This window comes from Scophthalmus maximus, chromosome 8 (assembly GCF_022379125.1).
Source record: "Scophthalmus maximus strain ysfricsl-2021 chromosome 8, ASM2237912v1, whole genome shotgun sequence".
Classification (NCBI taxonomy): Eukaryota; Metazoa; Chordata; class Actinopteri; order Pleuronectiformes; family Scophthalmidae; genus Scophthalmus; species Scophthalmus maximus.
The window spans coordinates 22,274,597-22,296,232 of record NC_061522.1 but is presented as its reverse complement, the minus strand read 5'-3'; the positions used below and the strand labels follow the sequence as shown (position 1 = coordinate 22,296,232).

Below are 21,636 nucleotides of genomic sequence, written 5' to 3'. Positions count from 1 at the left end.
ATGCTACGTAAATGTTATTTAAAGTAAATGTAAAGGGACATTGCTGGTTAACACTCATTTTTGCATTGAAATTTTCGTTATGCCTTGAATGATGTCTCAAAATGTTAATGCTAAAAAATTAAACAGTGTGGAAAAAGTGGTTTAATTTAAAAGGTACTAATGGAATTTGATTTTTACATTCAGACTTTCTACATTTGGTACAGGATTTAAAGAAATAGCAGTATAGTAAGCTAAAGCTATGGACAGATCAAGAGGTAGGATGCTGGAGAAGTCCAGATAGGCTGAGTGAAGAGAGAGCAGAGCGTTGATACAGGGACTTCCCTGCGCCTCCATCATCTGTAGGGAGGGAAAATCACTCACACACATAGGCTGCCTCCCACATACACACACACACACACACAGACACACATACACACTTTGCTGAGAGCTAGCAAGGGGCTTTAAACAGCTTCACACGAAACAAAGACAAAGGGACTGTAACCTGCTACAATGGAGGAAAACATGGATGAATCGCAAAGCCAGAAAGGTAGGACGGAAGAGTAGTTTGTTCATTTTTTATCTTTCATCAGATTAACCTGTCTGCCATTGTTCTGTTCATCCATCTCTCTTGGTATCATGACCGTCCTTTGTTTGTGTTGTGGGCAGGGAGATAGAAGATAACATACATTTACTGCAGAAAACAACAGAGCATCAGTTCTTAATTTGTACATTTAATGTTCACATTTCTTTGGCACAGGTTCACACAGACAGTTTTTCTCATCGTTCTGTCCGGCAGAAATGAAAGCATAGGCTGGGCATCTAAATTGTGTCATCTATATGTCTGCTTATGATAATAGCAGGGATTATACAAGCCTATTTTGTTGTGTGTTTTCATTGAATGGATGCATAACAAAGGAGATTGTTTAGGGTGAGGATGACAGGAGCTGGCAGACACTAGAGGGTTCGTGTTGTTTTGCAGGCTGGACGAACAGATGGATGGACAGATGGATGGATGGAGGAGTGGGAGTGGTGGGGAAGGGGTTTGGGGGGGCAGATAGAAGGAGGGAGTGTGGGGCAAAACCTTGAACTGAAGACTAAAAATCAGGAGGACGAGGGATAAATGGAGCATTAATTGATGCCTCCATTGGGATTTTCTTTGTTAGCCTCCATTGTTGATACTTCACGCTTGTCGGAACCCCTTCTCTCCTCTCTCCCTCACTCTCTGCATGTCTCCCTTTTATCTGGTATTTGTGTCACTCCCTACCCTTTCACTCCATTTTCTTCATATCTGCTTATCACTAGCCCCCTCCTTAAACCAGAATTTGTTGGGGGCTATATAAGCCTGTCTGTCTATCGCTCTTGTATTCTATGTCCTTCTTTTTCTGTTTGTCTATCTCTCTCCTAACCTATATATTTTGTCTGTTTTTATGTCTCACTCACTTCCATCTCACTCTGTCAGTTCCCTTCCTCTCTGCCTCCCTCATTCCTAACCTTTCTTTTTTTCACTATTTCTCTGTATGTTTATCATTTTTATGTAGATAGCATATTCATATGTTTAATAACATCCTTCCATATTATTGTTGTAAAAATGGGTGTGTCCATTTTATTTATTGCACCTTCAGTCTAAATCCAGTCTGAAACAACTGATGCTGCACACACAAAATCAGAGATGATGATTGCAGTATTCATTAAATGAATAATTCCATTCATCTTGGTGTTAACCTTTATCAAGATTGTATCTATGGTAACACTCTTATGGAATCGTCGTCTGTAGCATGATGGGCAGTGTTTTTTTCTAGAAGGAACCCCTTTTAGCCAATCAGAAAGCTGGATGGAGACCATTATCTTTCAAGCAAACACAATCTTTCATTCTAGCCACTTATTATTTTCAAATTTTGAATAGATATCACTATCACTCCCTCTAGCCATCCACACAACAATTTCCCATTACACATCCCTGTTATCCTTTCCATCCTCGTTCAATAAATGAGATATTATACAGCTGACAGTAGTATGTGAGAGATCTGGTTTTAGTCTTGAATCTGTTTGAATCAGTGTTTAACTGTCTGACTGGCTGAGCAGATGACTTATGGTGTGTTGTTGATGTGTCGCTGGCTAATATTGATAATGAATAATTAAGTACTGCAAAATGCAACATATGGATTGTAAATCCTGGTTGAGGACTCGTACATCTAAGCTTATACAGTTAACCCATACAGTCTAGTGGTGTATCCGTCCATTCAAATTTAACAATAACAAACTCATGATATTATGTAACATAATTACTAGGGATGGGACGATACCACTTTTTCGTGTCGGATCCGATTCTGATCCTACAAACTTGAGAATCTGCCGATACTGATCCAATACAATCTTTTCCCCATTCATGAAATAAAATATTAATAACGCATTGTTCAGGATACACTTTGCTTAACCAAGCCCTCTGAAACCTCATACTCAACTGTAAGACAAATCAACTCCCCTAAAGGAAGACATACATAGCTAGCAACATGACTGTTATGGAATACTGCTGTTTTATTTCTCACAGAACTTTTGGCAGAATGTTTTATGGTCAGCAACATTCAAACAGGCAAAAAACAAATTGAACCGTAACCTGATAATTAAATAATAATAAATTAACATAAAAATATGACGCCGGAATGTCCTACAAGGCTTAGTAGATGTATGTAAATAGGCATTTATTTGGTATGTTTACTGTAACGTATCAGATCGGATTTTACTTCTTTATTCCCATATCCGATCCAGTCATCTTGGTCAATACTGCCCCAATACCAATATGGATAATCGGATCGCGAAATCCCTAATAGTTACAATACAAACTAATCCCAGCAGAATTGGTGGAGTTTTTGTCATCAAGAAATAAAGTGGCAAAGTTGGAGAAGCAAGTCTCATTAATATTTCCCATAACCATTGTTGCTTGACTCACAGTCAGAGAACATCTATGGCTTGGATGAAACACTTGCAGTTCAATCATCAGTACAAAAGCTTAAGAAATATCTAGTTCATTTATAAAAAGTCAATTGTACAAGCCTGTGTACACAAAAACATATTGGGGGATACCATTGATCATCCAGCTGACTGACTTTGCAATTACAACAGATGGGTATTATTGGGGCGTTTTCAAACATTTCCACAATGACATATTTTGGCAAAGTGGAAATAATTAAAACTGGTGGTCAAAATATAAAACTAAAGGCTTATTATATAATTCAGGATATGTTCAACAACATTGAGGATATTGTAAAAGAAAGAGTATCCAAATTTGCAACTCTACAAAGGTTGCAAACTGTTACATATCAGATAATAGGAATTGGACCAACGGCAAGAACAGTTGAGAATGTAAATCATGGAAGCAATACATGATACTATAAAATTAATTATGTAAAAAATATTTTGGTCAAGGCCCAACAAGTCATTAAAACATGTAATTCCAAGTATGCCGGTCAATGTAACCAATGACGGAAATACACAGCATTAGATTTTTTTTCCTGCAAGAAAGCAAGCAAAACATAAGCATATTTCATTCCAGGTATGATCTCAATCACTAGTGTCAGTTCTTCTTCAATACATTATGATGTTCATTTTGCAAATGATGGTTAAATTTAGAGTAACAGACGATTAAAAACAGGATGCAATGGAGTAAGGATATGATCGACAGCTGGTACCGTCCACAACGTCAAAGTGTTGGTGCATGTGCAGTTCCTCAAGCTCTCACTCAAGCCCACAGCTTGCTACTGCAAATATGGTTACTGTCACGACTGAGCAGGAACTGGACCCAAATGCAAAAGTGATGAAAAAACAGGATATTTAATAATAAAACGAAAACAATCAAACCAAGGGTGTCCACAAAATCTAGCAAACAAAGGTACTCCAAATACTGGAGCCAGGGGGAAAAATGCAGACCGGGGCAAATAGCAGGAACAGACCGGGCCAGACAACATGAAAAAATAGACGATCCAACCACAGACAAAGGGAAGCACAGAGACTAAATACACACAAGGAGGGCAGGGCAATTAGAACACAGGTGAGACACATTAGGAACAGGTGCAGACAATCACAGGGGCAGGAGACAGGAAAAAACAAGACACCAGAAACTAGACACAGGACAGGAAGTGAAACAACACAATGAACTAATTCAAAATAAAACAGGAAATGAGAACGCAAGATCATGACTGTTACTTCTTGTGTCAAACCACCAAGATGGCGGCGGCCAAACTTGAGGCTATAAAACAGGAGTTTACAAACCAAATATGACGGGGAGCCACTGAGTCAAAACCAAAAAAAGGAGTGAAAATGTCAATATGAAAACATAAATATTAAGATCAGCAAACCAACTCATTAAGGAACTGCTACAGTTTCATTTAAAAAAAAAAGATAATGTTGAGGCACACCTTATATGAGTAGCATGTTCCAGTTGCTTAGAGCGTGAAAGCTAATGGCAGTGTGAGCAGTTTTCATGGAGACCTGGGAATAACCAGAATTAGTATAAGAATTATTAGCTTTTTTAATAACTCACAACTATATCACAGAGATATTGAGGTGCCAGACCACAAAAGGCCTTATACACAAGAGATAATAATTTAAAAATCAATTCTCTGCATTCTGGATTAGTTGCAGATGAATAAGATGCGTTGTAGATACAGAAGTCTGAGGTTAAGAATAAAGGCAGTAACAGGTTTCCAGCTTCTTTTTGAGATCGTTAAACTCCTTCTCTTTGCAGTATTTCTTAAATTTTAAAATCCTTTTTTAAACTATGCTTTTATTCTGGCTCTGAAAAGTGAGGTCTCTAGCCTGTGCGGGATTTACCAGAGGCAGCTGTGACCCATGAAGAGCTTGTATGCCTTCTCACTGTCCTTTACACAGTCTGGTGCCTCATTAATCTCTAATCATTGGGCGAAAGGGTAATATGTTATTGCCTATCATCAGCATAATGTGTTTCTTAAGCACAAATTAAATGATAATGGGCCTAAAACTGAACCATTGGGAACACTACATAATTTTTTTTTTTTTAATTGAGCTAAAATGCATAGATACATACATGATAAAAAACTCATCTTCTTCTCTTAGGTCTCTGCATTAAAATATCTTGATTGATTGGATTGAATGTTTTTTTTTTCATTTCAAGGTGATCAACTATGTGTTTGTAGACAACTTTGTAGAAAACGTATGATTTTGCTTAGGATCGGAAGGCTAAACTTTGAACTGTAGTTTTTGATAATAGATTATTCTAGTGTGAGTGAGAGTGTGCTTCTTTAAAAGTTGTTAACAATTTACAGTTTGAGCAAGCTAGAAAAATAGAAATAAAATTATAATGGTTATGAAAGTTTTCATTAGAAAATCTTAACAGGTATTAACTTGAGGAATGCTAAAGACTCCTTATTTCTCTACACTGAGTGGACGTTTCAGAGGATATGCTTCATGTACTTGAATTTGTATTAAGTTCAGTACAGTTTCGTGTCAGGCAGGACAATTGAATTTGAGTTATGTAAATAAAAGAACCCTTTCTAATTAAAGTGTCTCCAGAAAGTATTCAGACTCTTTCATTTCATTATGTTACGGTTTGAATTATAACCCTCCCTTGTTTTTGAGATGTGCTTAGAACTTACACCTGTGGCAAATTGACGTGTTTAGACATAATTTAGAAAGACACGCCAATACACCTCTATATTAGGTCACACAATTCATGCTGCATGTCAGGGCAAACACCACAAGTCATAAGAAACCCTCCATAGATGATAAAATTGTGATGAGGCATACATGATGTTCTCTGCAGAGATGGGGAAACCTGTCAGAACAAACTGAGGAAAGGAACAATGCAGCCAAATAAACAGTGGTCCAACCCAAGATTGGGCCGATTGTTCAGTGCGCAGTTCACCTTTCAGCACAGCAAAAACCCAAAGCATACAGCCAAGACAATGCTGTAGTGTCTTAAGGACAGGTCTCTTACTTTCATTGAGTGGCCCAGTTGAAGCTCAGACTCATTGTACATCTGAGCAGCAACCTGAGGATGGCTGCTCACACACAGTTCCCATCCAATCTGTTGGAATTTGAGAGATTATACAGATTGTACAGTTCCAGGAGTCTACTAATTGATTAATTGTACAGAAAGGGGTGGAGCCAAAGTTGTCCATTTAATATGCAACAGAATGTAACATCGTTAGCAATAACCTAAAGTATTTGACATTCATATTAAATGTCCCCAATATGTGACTCTTGATATGCTGCCCTCAAAAAGTAAGGTGAATTGATTGTCATACAGTAAAAATAAAATAATCTACATGACTAATATTTTCAAATTATGTTCATATCATAATTACATTGAAAGCAGCTAAGACTGAAAATGCTGTTGTTGACTATGGACTGCAAATTTTCCCTGTGATAAGATGCTGTGTCCTTTGAAATACATGTATGTACAACATAATCACCTTGAAGGGTGTTTTAATTTAATTCTCAGCTGTGGTGAAGTATAATACTACCAGATAGAAAAGTGTGTTATATCCCCCCAAGATATTTTGTATTTAATTGAAACAAATGGGAAGGCAGGATCAAAATTATATCTTCAGAGAACAGATATTTTCTCCATGTGTCTCACCTACAGTGTCTAAACATGTATAAATAAAGTGTACCTTGGCACAACCTCAACCACCTCCTGGTGACTATGCAGCTGTTGATAAATGTATTGCTTCCTTCATTCAAAATACATTGTTTTTTAATCCCACCAGCAACTGCATTGCCTAATAAAATACAAAGTATATGCAACATGGTCATGGACAGGAGGGAGAATTAGGGCACAGAGATGTGGTGTTAACGCAGCACAATTCATCATATTCACAATGACAAAAATACCGAAAACATAACCAGATTAACAAACACTGTTCTGACACCTGCTGTGCTCTCAATGCTGTGTCTGTTTGATCCACTCTCATTCGATCTGTCTGTTGTTAAGCTTGTGGTACACAATTCTTTGGAAAAAACTTTTGTTCAAGTTAGTTACACATAATAATTGACCAACTTTCAATTAAGATCGGTCTAATGAAATGATGCTGGGTGTTTCACAGAGAGAAAATGTAGTTTTAATGAACTAGGTAGAGATGGACTCACTGTAAATAAACTTTAAACAGGTCAGTGTATGTATATTCTTTTTGTGTTGTGTTCTGGTTACGAAGGATTCTCATACATTACAAATATCCACACCCATGTGTCTGGGATGCGTGGCTCTCCTCCAGTCATGCAAGAGCAAGCTTTTCACTTTTACAATTAATTCACAAAAGAACCACGTTACATACATAACAAAAAATAACATGAACTGGTCATTTAAGCCACATCAGTCATTTTAAAAATCATATGCATACAATTTAGTGTAAAAGCATTTAAATAAAAATGTATGAATTAATTCAAATTAAACAATTGGGCAAAACAAATCATCAAATAGTCCAAGAAACACTCATTTGCCTTTCAGTTTATGAAAAAATAGAAACTGTTATATAAAAAATGAAAACAGAGAATTAAACATCTCCATACCTTTGGTACATGAAACAAATTCATACCGGTGAGTCGTGTGTCTGCGTTGGTCACATTTAAAGCATAAATAATAACTTTAAATGCATTTATCGGCAGATCGCAGCAAATCAGATTTCACCTCCAGTAATGCAAGAGCAGGCTAACATCATAACGCTGCACGCACACCCCCCCACCCACATATATACACGCTCAAACACGCACACAACTGGTGACAGTACACATGGGCAAGAAATACAGAACCACAACAAAACAAACATTTTGGTGAAATGCATATGTTAAAACAAGAACATATTTTTAACCTGTTACATTAGCATCAAAGAACTTCATTACAACGTGCTTTTCCAGTAAAAAGAAGGAGTAAGTGTTTATGGTGCAATATAAAGTCATAAAATACATTGTCAGCATGTATTCAGTGGTTTATTCAGAGATGCGACTTTCTGAACTTGAACCAGAAACTGCAATAAGTAGGCTACTTGTGCAGGACAATTTGAAAGATTCATTTCAATGGGAAAACTGACAGCAGTCAGAATGGACCTTGTGTACAGTATTTGCCTTATATCCATTTCATTATTATGACCACTAATAGAAAGCAACTTAATGGAGAGGGATAGGTCGATACAGATTGACTTAGCAAAACCACAGAGAGTGAGAGAGGAGAGAGAGACAGAGACAGTGGAGAGAAAAGAAGCCATGGACAAGGGCTTTCATTTTTATCTCCCAGAAGTAATTTCATTACTTTCCATCAACACAATAAATGGAAAGTAGCCTGACCGTAAGCAGCTAGCTCATTGGGCTCGCTCTGCCTAAAGAGATCAACCCTAACCCTAAATTTATTTAATATTCTTCTTGTGGTTCGTTTGTGTCACCAACTTATTCACCGTTTTCTCAAATGAAATGTATTTTGCCATCCTCGCCCAACTTTTTATTTATACATAAGAAATATCAAAAGACACTGGGATTACTATGAAATTCACTTAGCACGTTCATGCTGCCCAGCAGATGAACCTTTTAAATACTGGATGTTCCATGAGCTTTCCTCCAACATCAGGACAAAATGGAATATTTTTACTAGAGATATTTACCATTATAATAACATTCAGAGCACATTCATTACTAAGTGGATAAATTTAGGGGAATAATGTTCTTTCCACCAAAGACCAGGTCTCAGATCACTCTTCTAAACAGTCCCAGCAAAAATGACCAAGCCAAGAGGGGCTGTTCTCTGTAAGCAAGGAATGAACATTATCTCGGTGAGGAAGTGAACTAAGCCCTTTGTTGTGTATTTCATTTTGTGGCTCCCAGCCCTGCTCTCGTAGATTCCTGGAGCTGTTCCTGGTTTACACCATTTTATAGTGCCTCTCAAAATGAGTTTGTGCAAGACTTCATCACTAAAGTCATGTCTCTCTCCTGCTTATTTTATGGAGGTAGTGGTTCAAATTCTCCATTTACATCATTACAGTAAAGAGAAATATCATAATGTAACTTAATGTTCATTAAATAAATGAAAAATAACAAGTGTTACTAAACGGCTTAATCTATTTTAATCTGTGCGTTGAATTGATTGGACGGAAGAGCTGATAAAGAAATGTCTTTATTCTATTCTATCAAATAAAAGCTAAAAAATGCACCGCCGAAATTCTCAAGTGAAAATCGTGTTCAGTCTCCTGCTTGCACAATACTCTAATTTTAAGTGGTAGTTAATATGTTTCCACCCATTTGTTTGTTTATTTGTCAGCAGGATTACAAAAGATATACTGAGCCAATTTCCACCAAATCTTTTGGAGGGTTCGGGCCTCAGCCAAGAACAAATTTATTTAATTTTGGTGCAGATGTGGGTAAAGGGGCATATTCAGGATTTTTTTTTCTTCTTTTTCACTGATATTTTCTTCTACATTTTTACTTTTTAAACAAGACAATCTTGTGTAGGATTGTTCAGCCTTGGCATAGGTATGCGAGATACTGAGAGCTATTTTAGTTATGTTAGTTAACTATGTTATGGTGTTTCTGTTCACCATTTTGTAGGTTCTTCTTCTCTGTTTTTTTCTTTTTGAGTCACTTTTAGTTTTTTGAGAGTTGGTTGAAACAGTCACAAAACAACTAATGAAAGTTTAAAAACAGATACATATTTAAGGGTTTTTAATAAAAAGATGACAAACAAAATGCATATATACTACTGACTGTTTGGACCATTCATGGTACAGTAGATCATGTTAGCAACACACAGCAAAAACAGACATTGTGATGCAGTTATTTACTTTTTTGTATAACTTATTATTAACTGCTATAAAATGTTTTGTTTTACACTCAGCATTACTCAGAACTTCTCTTCAGTCCCCATTTAACTTTAAATGTGCTCTACATTTTATTTTGGCAGGTATATTTGAGAAGACAATGATCTCTCCAATAGCGCACCCTTTCACAATATATTCTGAACAGTACTTTTGAAAATGTGCTTTAGTGTGACTGTAACACTAGCAGAGACGTGCTGTTGCCATGACAACACTACAGGCAAAGTGGGTCAGCAGCCTCATGCCACACCCCTGTTGGCATGGCAACAAGGCTGGTCAATTAAACCTCAGTAGCACAATGAGTCATGCATACATATACACACACACACACACACAGACAGACAACCCCCTTTCTGTGCATTGAGGAGGTGAAGGAGGGAAGGGATGTATGTAGGATTCTCTTTATTCTCTCCTCCTGCTTTATGTAGGATTGCTGCTCTGTTTACATGTTGGGTTCAGTGAGGCGGAGTGGTCTCATGTGTGATCATGAAAGAGTGTGTGTGTCTGTGAAGCGAAGGGGGCTACATGAAAAGTTGCATGAAAATATTATTATATTTTCATATTAGTGGTGAGCTACTTAGCCTACAGTTGATAACGTCAGCCATTACCCGGTTGGAACTAAGGTGGGCTGATGACATCACAGCAGGCTGTGATAGGCAAAATACCAGTCATCAGGCAGAGAAACCCTGACACATACTGTAACACCTTCTCTATGAAAAAAAGTCAATCTCAAAAACATCACCAAGACCTATACAAGAGGACACAAGACAAAGTAAACTAAACACTTGAAAAACTATCATTAATTGTGTATTTGTGGTTGTTAAAGTTGGGGAACAATATTTTTCCAAAACATTTCAATAAAGTTACAATTTTGGAGGGATACAGAATCTGGCAGCACATAGAGGATCTACATGCAAAGTCTCCTTACATGATTCGACTAGTGAGATGCTGTGGTCAACACCCTAACCCTACATATATAACTTAAATCTCTCCTGCATATGTAAATCAGTTAAATTATGACATCATACAGCAATCCACTATGACAATTAGCTTTGGCCTAGCTTGTTAATGTTTATACTCCAGCAGGGAGTATTAACTTTGTCATGTGATGTAATGTTACCTGTTGTGCACGAGCACCATGGGTATAGGACAACTTCGGCCTACATGTTACCTCAGAAGCCTGAGCGCATGGTCTTCTGAAGAAAGGGAACGCCAAGACCCCTGGACCCCTCGGCGACCTGCGGAGACCCCGCATCTCCCACCTGAGGGCGTGGTTTGGACATAGGCCAACTCGCATCCCTCATTGACAGAGACCCGCACGGCACCGCGAGGGGTCGCGTGACGTCACAGACTCTATAAAACATTGCGATGCCCACCGATCATCGCTCTCCAGGAAAGGAACCCACTTTGATCAGGTGGGTTCCTCTGACCTACAAAGGAGGCAACCACTTCTAAATCTAGACTTCATCCACCGCGACGATCACTCTAGAACCCAGAATAAGTGACCGTGCACGCAGCTGAACCAGGCCCCAGGATTCCCGACTTCGCCGGACGAATCGGAATCCGCTTTTCTTTTTTTCATCTTCTTTGTGCGCGTTTGGAAACGCACACCGCGCTGGTACCTAGACAAGAGCCGCCGAGACGGAACACTCTGTCTATTGATCCTTGCAGAAGGAAAGATCTGAACCCACAGTCTTTCAACCGAGTCGACCGCCGGTCCGATCCGAACCCCGGAGGACCGCGCACCCCGCCGCCAGTCGCTAGGAAGCGCCGCGGTTCCCGCCTCGCGCATCGCCGCATCCGAGGACGGACCACACACGCTTGTTCCCCCGCAAGGAGTACAGTGAGAGGCTTTAGCTCTGGGCAGAACGTAGATTATTTATGTGTGTTTCAGTAAGTTAACTTACTGTGTATTGTTGTGAAGTTTGTACCGGACCTCCGTGTCCCGTTTATTGCCGCTATAATAACCGCGTTATTATCAGTGTTGCTTGACTGTGATTTGTGTCCGACCACGTCGCACTATTGTGTGTTGCTCTGCCATCGTGTCTGAACTCAGCACCTGTCGTCTGTTTAAAGACCAGAGACGCGCCGGCTCACCAGCTGAGCCGCTGCGCCCCTGCGTCCCAGACCAGGTGCTGGACCTCAGTCATCATCACATGAGCCTTACTGCTGCTTTGATCGCTTTCCCTTTGCTTTCCTACTAACAAACATTTACACACACTCGTGGGTGCTGGAGAGATTCTGGTCCGAAGTTAACTTTGTCCCGATCTCTCCTTTGTTAGAGTCACATGTTTAAAGGTAGCCGCTGTTTAACTTGATGTCTCACGCCCCACCTTTCTCTGGCGCCACGTGACTTCCCAGGTCACGTCCGCCATCTTGTTCCTCCTCCCCCTTTACCGGGGACACGCCTGTGCACACACACACACACACACACTTCCTTGTTGTTGTCTTTTCATGTGATGAGCATATGATATATGATTGGTAGCTTAGCTTATAATAGACATTTATTGATAAAAAGTAGTATTGATTGTAAATTGATATTGCTAAAGTTAATAAATGAGAAGTTGTTTTGTGTTATTTCCACGGACATTGGGATAGTAGCTTGTTGACAGAGTCAGTGCTCTAATTCACACCTTCAGTTCACTCCATAAATGTTCATATCTACCAGATATGGACATTTTGAGTGAACAACTTTAATTCTTGAGACTGAATTAACGATTTGGTTATTGGTCCCGGTTTCCGGGTGGTGCCCCGTTGCTATTAACATTGATTAATAAGCTCTATTACAAAGTATAAGTGTTCAAGTATTTATTGACTGTAAAGTTGTTCCCTTTACTCTCCTCTGAGGGGAACTTTGCCTTTTCATATCTAAGCTACTGCAGCAAATCACAGTAAAAAAACTAAAAAACACCACAGAAGTGAGTCATTGGAAAAAGCCAGAAATGCTGCTCACAGCTACTGCACAATTATTATAATGTAGCACAAGGACAACATTATTTATGCCAAAATATGCCAGTCACACCAGAATGGCATATTAAAAAACAAAGACTGGTTGCAAGTAAATCTGAAAAATTCCATTAATGTTTGAGTGTTAAGCTGGTCAGTGGTTTAAAGGGGCTGTTTGGGATAGCTCTGCTAGAAATTGTATGTAGTGAATGTGAGAGGTTGCATAAAAAGAAAATCATACACACTTACTTACCTCTCATGGTATTTATATATTTATTAGGTTTCCACAGTTAATACAGAAGTGGTGAATGGGATTGTGTTTGCTCACAGGGATGAGTTTTTCACCAGCTTTGCTGCTTCACCTCATTGATCAGTTATTCAAACAGCTTAGAGAGTAGTTGGAAAGTTATTCTGTGCCTTTGTGGTGGAAGCAGACCAGCAGTTTTCTGTGATTCCTGTCTTAAAAGGGATAGTTCAGTGATTTTGAAGTGGGGTTGTATGAGTTACTTCTGCATAGTTAATGTTACCTTATGGAGTTGGTGATCCGCTATGTCATTTTACAGAGTTTGGAGGAGAAGTGGAAGAAGTGAAAAACGGAGTCCTACTGTTGCAGAGGGGACCACCGAAAAACGTCTTTTTTGCCACATTTTTAAAGGAAAAAAAATCTGTTCAATTGTATTCTAAAGGATCAAACTCTGTAAAATGACACACAAGAAAGGGTAATCAAATAAATCATGAACAATATAGTCTACCAAGAAACAAAAGAGGTTATCAGAGTCTTAACTAAGGTTTCAAGATTTTTCCCAAAAATTGGTTTAGCCAATTTCACAGTTTAACATGAATTTAATATTGTCTGCATTGTTTATTCCGAAACAACGCAGACAATATTCATGTTATTCATGTTAAACTGTGAAATATCAAGCCTCAATTAGATTTCTTTGCCACAAGAGTTTGAGAGCAATATCTTAGGAATCCTTGCCTTTCTTTTTTCAATATATATCAGCTGATATATTAGTATCAGAAATCTTTTACTCCCGAATATATATTTTTTTCTTTCTTAAATTTATGGATTTAATGATTTATCGTCACTCTGAATCATCTAATTGTACACGGAATGTTAAAGATTACAACTGTGTTTGTTTTGTGTATCTCCAGGCTGTAAGGAGTGCTGTGAGCGATGCGTGGGCAGTCTGCCCTGGGCTTCTCTCATCGCTACCATTCTCCTCTACATGGGTGTGGCTTTGTTCTGTGGGTGTGGCCATGAGGCTTTGAGCGGAACTGTCAGCATCCTCCAGAACTACTTCGAGGTCATCAGAGCCCCAGGAGAAACACTGGATGTGTTTACCATGTCAGTGACTTGTTTTAAACCTTCACTTCTCACCCAGATTACAGGACTTCACTTTATTTTTTGAGGGTGTTCTAATCCTCACAGCACTGCGTCATTAATCATCATTACAAATGCAAATACCTAAACAATCATGCATTAACCTTAAGAAAAGTAAATACCTGAAAATCCTTCCGATATTACTGTAACGATGCTGATCAACAATAAGACAGTGCCTTCAACTTTAACAAGATCCAAGCAGATTCAAAACATATGAGGACAAAAAACCTATAACCTGCATGTATAGGGAAAATGTCCTCATGGCCCCCCTTCTGTTTAGAGTGACCACCTTCTTGGCATGCATTGAATCTCCCATACATTATGAATGAATAATTAACTAAATGAAAACATTTTAAAACATGAAAATCAGGATGACTGTAAATATAGTCAAAAAATATAATTAAAACTGAACACAAGCTAAAATATGAAAGTGTAATTACTACCCAAAATGCATGATTATGTATGATCAATCAGCATATAGGCGGCTGTGGCTCAGGATGTAGAGTCGTGTGACTTTCCTGTAAAGCGCTTTGACTGCGCTATATAAATACAGTCCATTTACCATATAAATGGTAAATGCAACAAATTCCTTAAACTGAAAGCTAACTAAAAACAACTATAAAACTAACTCATTTGTAACAGACAGATTTTTTTTACATTGTACCCTGTGATTTATGGTGATTATTAGAATGAGTCCTCAGCTCCTGCATGCCCCACCCGTTGAAATATACTCATGTTTCATTTTGTTGTTCTTCCTCGTCCTTTTATTGTTCTGTTCAAACAATCCCCTCGTCGTCCAGACAACACAGACTAGAAAAAGATCTGGTTGTCCAATCACTATTTGAGCAAACTGAGTCCTGTCCATCTGCTCAGCCGCCATCACGTTCATCACTTGAGCCAGTTGAATGTTGGCCATAATGCTCATCTGTCTGTCCATGGTCCTCTGACACTTGAGAATCGGTAAGATGATTTGACAGACTCTGTCCTTTCCTGCTAGAATCCAGTCTAAGGCGTGTTTATTCTGCTGTGTCATTGTACTTGTTAATTGTAACCCAGGGAAGTATGTTCTCTAATCCAGCCTTGATCTCATTCCTTGCTTTGAACTCTTCTGGAATTAGTTTAGGCTGCCCTATAGCATCTAAGTATACATGTTGGTCAGGTGTATATTGTCTGTTAGACCATGTTAGAATCATGTCTGGTGCTTCCTCACCTCGCAGTAGCGCAGAGTGTTTAACAAAACATCCTTTCCACACATCCAATAACTGTCTGCTATGGTGTGTTTGTTCATTCAACAGGTGAAGATTAGGAATGTTCATGGTTATTTTATAACAATTCTGGTATACTGGTTCTGGGTTTTCATACCAGACTGGCGTTTCAATGAGCTGTCGACTCATATTTGAATGTGGGAACCATGATACTACCCAATCACTTTACAGTTAACAGTAGTGTTGCCTACATCAATTCCTCCTTGCTCTAGAGCGTATACTCCGCTGCAAAACATTCGTACTCTGCCCCTCGATCTATTTTATAGTTGGTAGGTGGCTTGTTTTGAGATGATGAAATCATAAACTCAGCACATGCATTGCAAAATTAATATTCAGGATATTCATCTAGATATTCACGGTATTTTCCGGCTCCATATAAATGTCTACATTGTATACCACACATAGAAAATCTGGACAGTGACTCCAACTGACCACAAGGAGTGAATCTACCTTCGCCACATTCATGTTGCTGCATATTAGTACATTCTTTAAACGTGTTTTTCTGGAATAGCTGACGGCAATGCTGTTGGGGCTTCTGAACATACTATGCACTCATTTGTCATCTGTGTATAACGTCCATTTATACCATTAATTCAGATTGGCATTTTCCCAGTCTTTAAATATAGTATTTAAATATAATATATTTCCTTAGTCGTTTAAATATGTTCTTTGGTTCTTTTGCGTTACTTACCAAGCTCTTAAATTCCTCCTTCATGTCCTCATGGTCAGGGTCATTATAAACATAGTTTTCATAATCTACTTCTGTACTTGCCTCATCCACCCTCAACGTGGTATGCATGATTGGATTGGACACTTTGGGACTCGCACCTGGTATTTACATCCGTCCTGAGTGATCCGATCACAAGTTGACAGCTTTAAGTACAGGTGAAAACACTCTCAGGACGCATTAAGAATCAGATCTCAAAAAACACATTCGGAGGTGGTTTAAGCCGAATGTGTCCGCATGTGTCCAATTCTAATAGCAGTGAGAACGGGTATGTGACTTTTGGCCACATTAGGGACTGCCTACTCAACTGACGCCCTCTGCGGGAGCAGAAAGTAAACAGAATTTGACAGATCACGCATATGATCCACGAATCAAAGGGTGGTCACTGAAGATGCATGTCACTAACCCTATTTTCTCTCTCTCCTAGTATTTCTCTGACCCCAGAGCTGCAGGATCCAAACCCGTCATTATTATTATTATTATTATGACTATTATTATTATTAATAACATCATTGCATTTATAATTGTCAGTTTTTCTGTAATTATAAGTTTCAGTCTGGTAGAGATTAAAGCAACTCTTACACAACTCCTCTCTCCCCCGATATGTTTACATTACATGTCACTAACCCTGTCTGTGTTTTCTCTCTCTCCTTGTGTATCTCTGACCCTAGAGCTGCAGGACCCAAACCAGTCATTATTATTATTATTATTATTATTATTATTATTATTATTATTATTATTATTATTATTATTATTATTATTATTATTATCACTAATAATAACAACATCATAATTGTAATTTTTTGTAATTTTAAGTATCAGTCTGGTAGAGATTAAAGCGGCGGTTGTACAACTATCCTCTCTCTCTCTTCTCTCCTCTCACCCTCTTTCTGCCCACCTCTCCTCTCTTCCGCATTTTTCTCCTCACCCCAACCGGTTGAGACAGATGACCGCCCACAAGTGAGTTCGGTTCTGTCAGAGATTTCTTCCTGTTAAAAGGGAGTTTTTTCTCTCCACAGTCGCCAAGTGCTCGCTCATTGTGGGATTTGTTGGGTTTTCCCTGTAATATTGTAATATTTACCTCACTATGTAAAGTGCATTGAGATGATGTATGTTGTGATTTGGCGCTATACAAATAAAATTGAATTGAATTTAATTGAATTTGGTGTCTCCACAGGCCCCACCATTCTCAGTCTCTCCTGCCCCACACTTCCTGCTATCATCCACAAAAGAGTGATCATTACTGCCAGTGCATGACAATTTCCTCTGTCTCAGTACTGCCCTGATTCTTGTCAGGCTCCTTCGTGCAGTGATTCAGATGATACCGCGTGGTGCTTCCTTCGACTTGGACAGCCATTGGTGTTGCTCCTATCACTGTCTAGGGACCTTCCCGTCTCGGTTCGTGCCACTTTCTTTGGAAGACCTTGCCTCTCAGGCTTCTGGTCCTAGTCTGGATCTCTCCTCTCTTTTTGTACATAGATAGACTCATGGAGAGCAATTACTTGCTTCATGGTGCATGGTGGAGCGGTGCCATTTTCATGACTGGTCCAGTACCCTGGCCACACCTCAGGCACAAAAAATGAAACACTTCTGCCTCTAGCGGGCGCTACAAGAAAAAAAAACACGTTTTGGCCTATAACTCCCATACCATACATCGCACATTTCTAAACCACTATTCGCCACGCATTTTTCTGTCACATTCATACACTGTCGGAAGAGCCATTAGAGGCAAGTTAGGGTTAAGTGTCTTGCCCAAAGACACAACAGCATAACGGTAGCATCTCCAGACATAGATGACGAAATGTTATTGAAAGAATTTTGCTCGCTTCAAAGATGCGTAAAATACATACAAACAAATTTGTGTAGCTAGTTGCCAAAACACCAACTTTTGCATATCTCGGCCAAATGAAATGCTATCGATGCAAAACTTTACATTCTGGTTAAGCAGGACACTGAGGTTCGCCAGAGCATTTACTTTCTCTCCTCCTCCTTTATACAGTTTCTACACTGTGCAACTCTGGGGTCAAACCTGTAAACATACATGTTTCTTCCATATCCACCATCCTCACACCCTCTAAGTGTCTACTTCGTCAGACACAACACATTTTGAGATCTTCGAAACAACTTTCACAGACATTCTTCTAGATTCATCATTCTACTTTCACACACTTTATCATCTCAGCATCCTATCTTTTCTGTATAGTGTACTTATTGATCAGATTATAGGATCGGTGCATTCACAATGAAAACTTTAGACTATAAGAGTTTATAAAAACAACTATATAAGCATCAATAAACATGATTAAACCACTAAACATTAATTGTACTTATTTATTTAGTCATCCACCCATATCTATTATACTCTTTTTCAAATTATGTCTGCCCCTAAATCCTACACATTTTCAATGATCTAAGCTTATGGTCTAATGCTCATGGCACTGGTGCATATAGGGCGTGTCCAAATCATTATTTTATAAGCAGAAAACAGTGCACCAACCTGCCTGACTACACCTGGTATCATCCAACACACCCATGGGCGCTGAGATAGCCACAAGTGATTTTGCAATCTAAAGAACTTTTGCACTGGACAGGAAAATTGTAACTGTGTCTTTTGTAACGAGAATAAACACACTCTGCAGTGTGTTGTGCTAGGTGTAAGATTGGGCCCTTTGACTGAATTAGTGAAACACTGACTGTTAAGACCCAGTAATATTTTTGTCATTTGTGGAGCTGAAAAACTATAAATCTGGGAATGATTAAGGGAAAACATTGTATACAATCTCTTAAAACTGACCCAGGTCAGATTTACTAGACCAATCGCATACATATCTCTAAGTAGTGCAATAGTCTGATTTTACAGAATCATAGTACAGAAATTGGCAACCGCAGAAGACGTCATTCCACAGAAAATGACATATGAAGAACACAAACCAGGCGAAGATGTCTGACCATATACGATTTCCACTTAATCAGGAAGTGAAAAGTGCTGGTTGCCTCATCCATAAGTTTAAAATCCCACCCAATGCCTCAACCAGCACCCCATCCCGGATCCAGGATCAGCCTCCAGCTCCACTCATTATCGCTGACCTGTTGGTAGCTGAGGATACAAATTAAGTTTAGAAATTGTACTTCTAGATGGAGTCGTACACAGAAATAAATGAATAAATACTCACTGTGTGTGTGTGTGTGTGTGTGTGTGTGTGTGTGTGTTCTCTCCACAGTATTGACATCCTGAAGTATATCATCTATGGCCTTGCAGCTGGATTCTTTGTGTTTGGAGTCCTGTTGCTGGTGGAGGGTTTTTTTACCACTGGAGCTATCAGGGATCTCTATGGAGAGTTCAAGATCACTGCCTGCGGACGCTGCCTGACTGCATTCGTAAGACAGCAACACAACCAATAGATTACGATACGATTGTTAGATATTTCAAATTGTATTACTCATCTTTCAAATAAACAGGTCACTGGCTGCCAGATGTTGAATGGTAGATGTGACAAATGATGTAATTAGAGATCAAGTCCCGGCTGATATATTTTTTATTACTGTCAACAAATTTATGAAGACACCAGTGACCGTATATAAAGATGGATGACGCATCTCGACTTCCTTGCACTGTACAAAAATGAAGACAAAATATTCTGTATACGTGTGCTGCCATCTTGTGATAGTGACGTTATTTTAAGGCGGACATACCTGCCTGACCAATCCCAAGACAATCACAACTGTCAATCTCGACACATCTCAGACGACAATATAGCATCAAATAACTAATTAAAACCAAAACCATCATAAAAATGAACATGTGATCATAGATCACTGTCACATATACAACAGGGGCCCTGTCGACTGAAAGACAACAGAGACAGATGCTGTTTTTGAACAAACTAGTCTAACTCTGACTTTGTGCAGTTATTCCCTGACATGTATTCTGTATGATTTTCAACACAAACCTCAGTTAGTCACCCTTGATTCCTGTGGAGGAGGGAGACAGGGAGAGAGAGAGGGAGAGAGAGAGAGAGAGAGATAGAGAAAGCCATAGTCCACTTACTATGATCTACATCTGTAGATCTGCGTGCATTGGAGAAGAATGCTTTCTGGTGCAGGCCTCTGGAGAAACACACACACACACACATGCACACACAGGCACACACACTACACACACATGCATGCACAAACATTGCACACTGTTTCATCCTTAATGATGCAGCATTCTAAATGTAATATGATCATATGCGTACTGAATGACCTGCTAATCCCAATTTCCAAAACACAGGTTCATTTGGAAAAAAAAGGATAAAAACTTGATGTGTGGTTTTACAGTGGTCAAACAAAAAGGCCAGAACACTGACTGATTATCTATGTGTCGTGTGATTGCAGCTCATGTTCCTGGCCTACCTGTTCTTCCTGGTGTGGCTGGGAGTGACAGCGTTCACCAGCCTGCCGGTCTTCATGTACTTTAACGTTTGGTCCATGTGTCAGAACACCAGCCTGGTGGAGGGAGCCAACCTCTGCCTGGACCTGCGTCAGTTCGGTATGTGTGATGACGACATGAATGGTAACTGATGTGGCATATCTGCCCTCTGTCATGTTTACTGTTCTCACTGAAATAGTGAGTTGAGCATATTATAGTATACTATAATCTATATATCATATAGTAATATATTACGGGGATAATGTACATTAATATATTGCAGAGACAACATGACTGACTGTCTTACATCCATTTTAAAATTAGTTTTAACCCGATAAAAATGTATACACTAAGATTTGTAGGGATTAACATTCCGCTGTTTAGCTGCTTTAATTGAAAAAAGGATGTTTTTTGTTGGTCGAGTAATGTCTTATATAACAGTTTATGTAACAGTCTCCCCTTGTACTGTAGATGAGCCTGGGTTTTTTTTCTTACTGTATTTTATCATGAGCTATTAAAACTAATTCTATAAAAGAGACAAACATTTCTTCATGAATAAAAACAGTTTATAAAGTGTTTTTTGTTGCTGTTGTTAATTAACAACAGGCCTGTGATCAGGAGATGGCATGATAAGACAGATATGAAAATAACATAGATGGTCTTCACCTACAGTATGTTGATGATTTCAAAAATGCAGTTGTAAAAAAAGAAAGTAGGAAATAATGTAAATATTTCACTCAAAAGACAGTCGCTGCTTAAAAAAGACTTGGACACTCCTGCCAACAGCACATGGGGGTAGGGGTGATACTTGGAACCTCCCAGTGTTGAACAGAACCGGTGAAAACCGGCAAATAGACAGTTTGTGATTATATATATATATATTTTTGTTTTTTCTTTGTGAAGGAGCAGTGACCATCTCTGAGGAGAGGAAGGTGTGTGCAGGATCTGAGAAGTTTTTCAAGATGTGTGAATCCAATGAGGTAAGATAATGGGAGGATAAGGAGGGAGGATCATGGCTCCAAATCCCTTTTTCTTGATGAAAATATTTTTATTTATGACCTGTGTCGAAAACAAAATTAGCTAAATAAAAGTTC

General features: G+C 38.9%; 1 protein-coding gene across 1 annotated transcript in view; it reads left to right on the top strand.

Annotated features, from left to right (window-relative positions):
• Positions 1–281: 281 nt before the first annotated feature.
• gpm6ab (glycoprotein M6Ab) overlaps positions 282–21,636 on the top strand; it is a 29,143-nt gene continuing 7,788 nt past the window's right edge. The window contains exons 1-5 of the mRNA XM_035638268.2: positions 282–526; positions 13,911–14,103; positions 19,353–19,509; positions 20,509–20,662; positions 21,446–21,522. Of these exons, the coding sequence (XP_035494161.1) occupies positions 490–526; positions 13,911–14,103; positions 19,353–19,509; positions 20,509–20,662; positions 21,446–21,522 (618 nt within the window). The 5' untranslated portion in view covers positions 282–489. The remainder of the gene's footprint in view (positions 527–13,910; positions 14,104–19,352; positions 19,510–20,508; positions 20,663–21,445; positions 21,523–21,636) is intronic.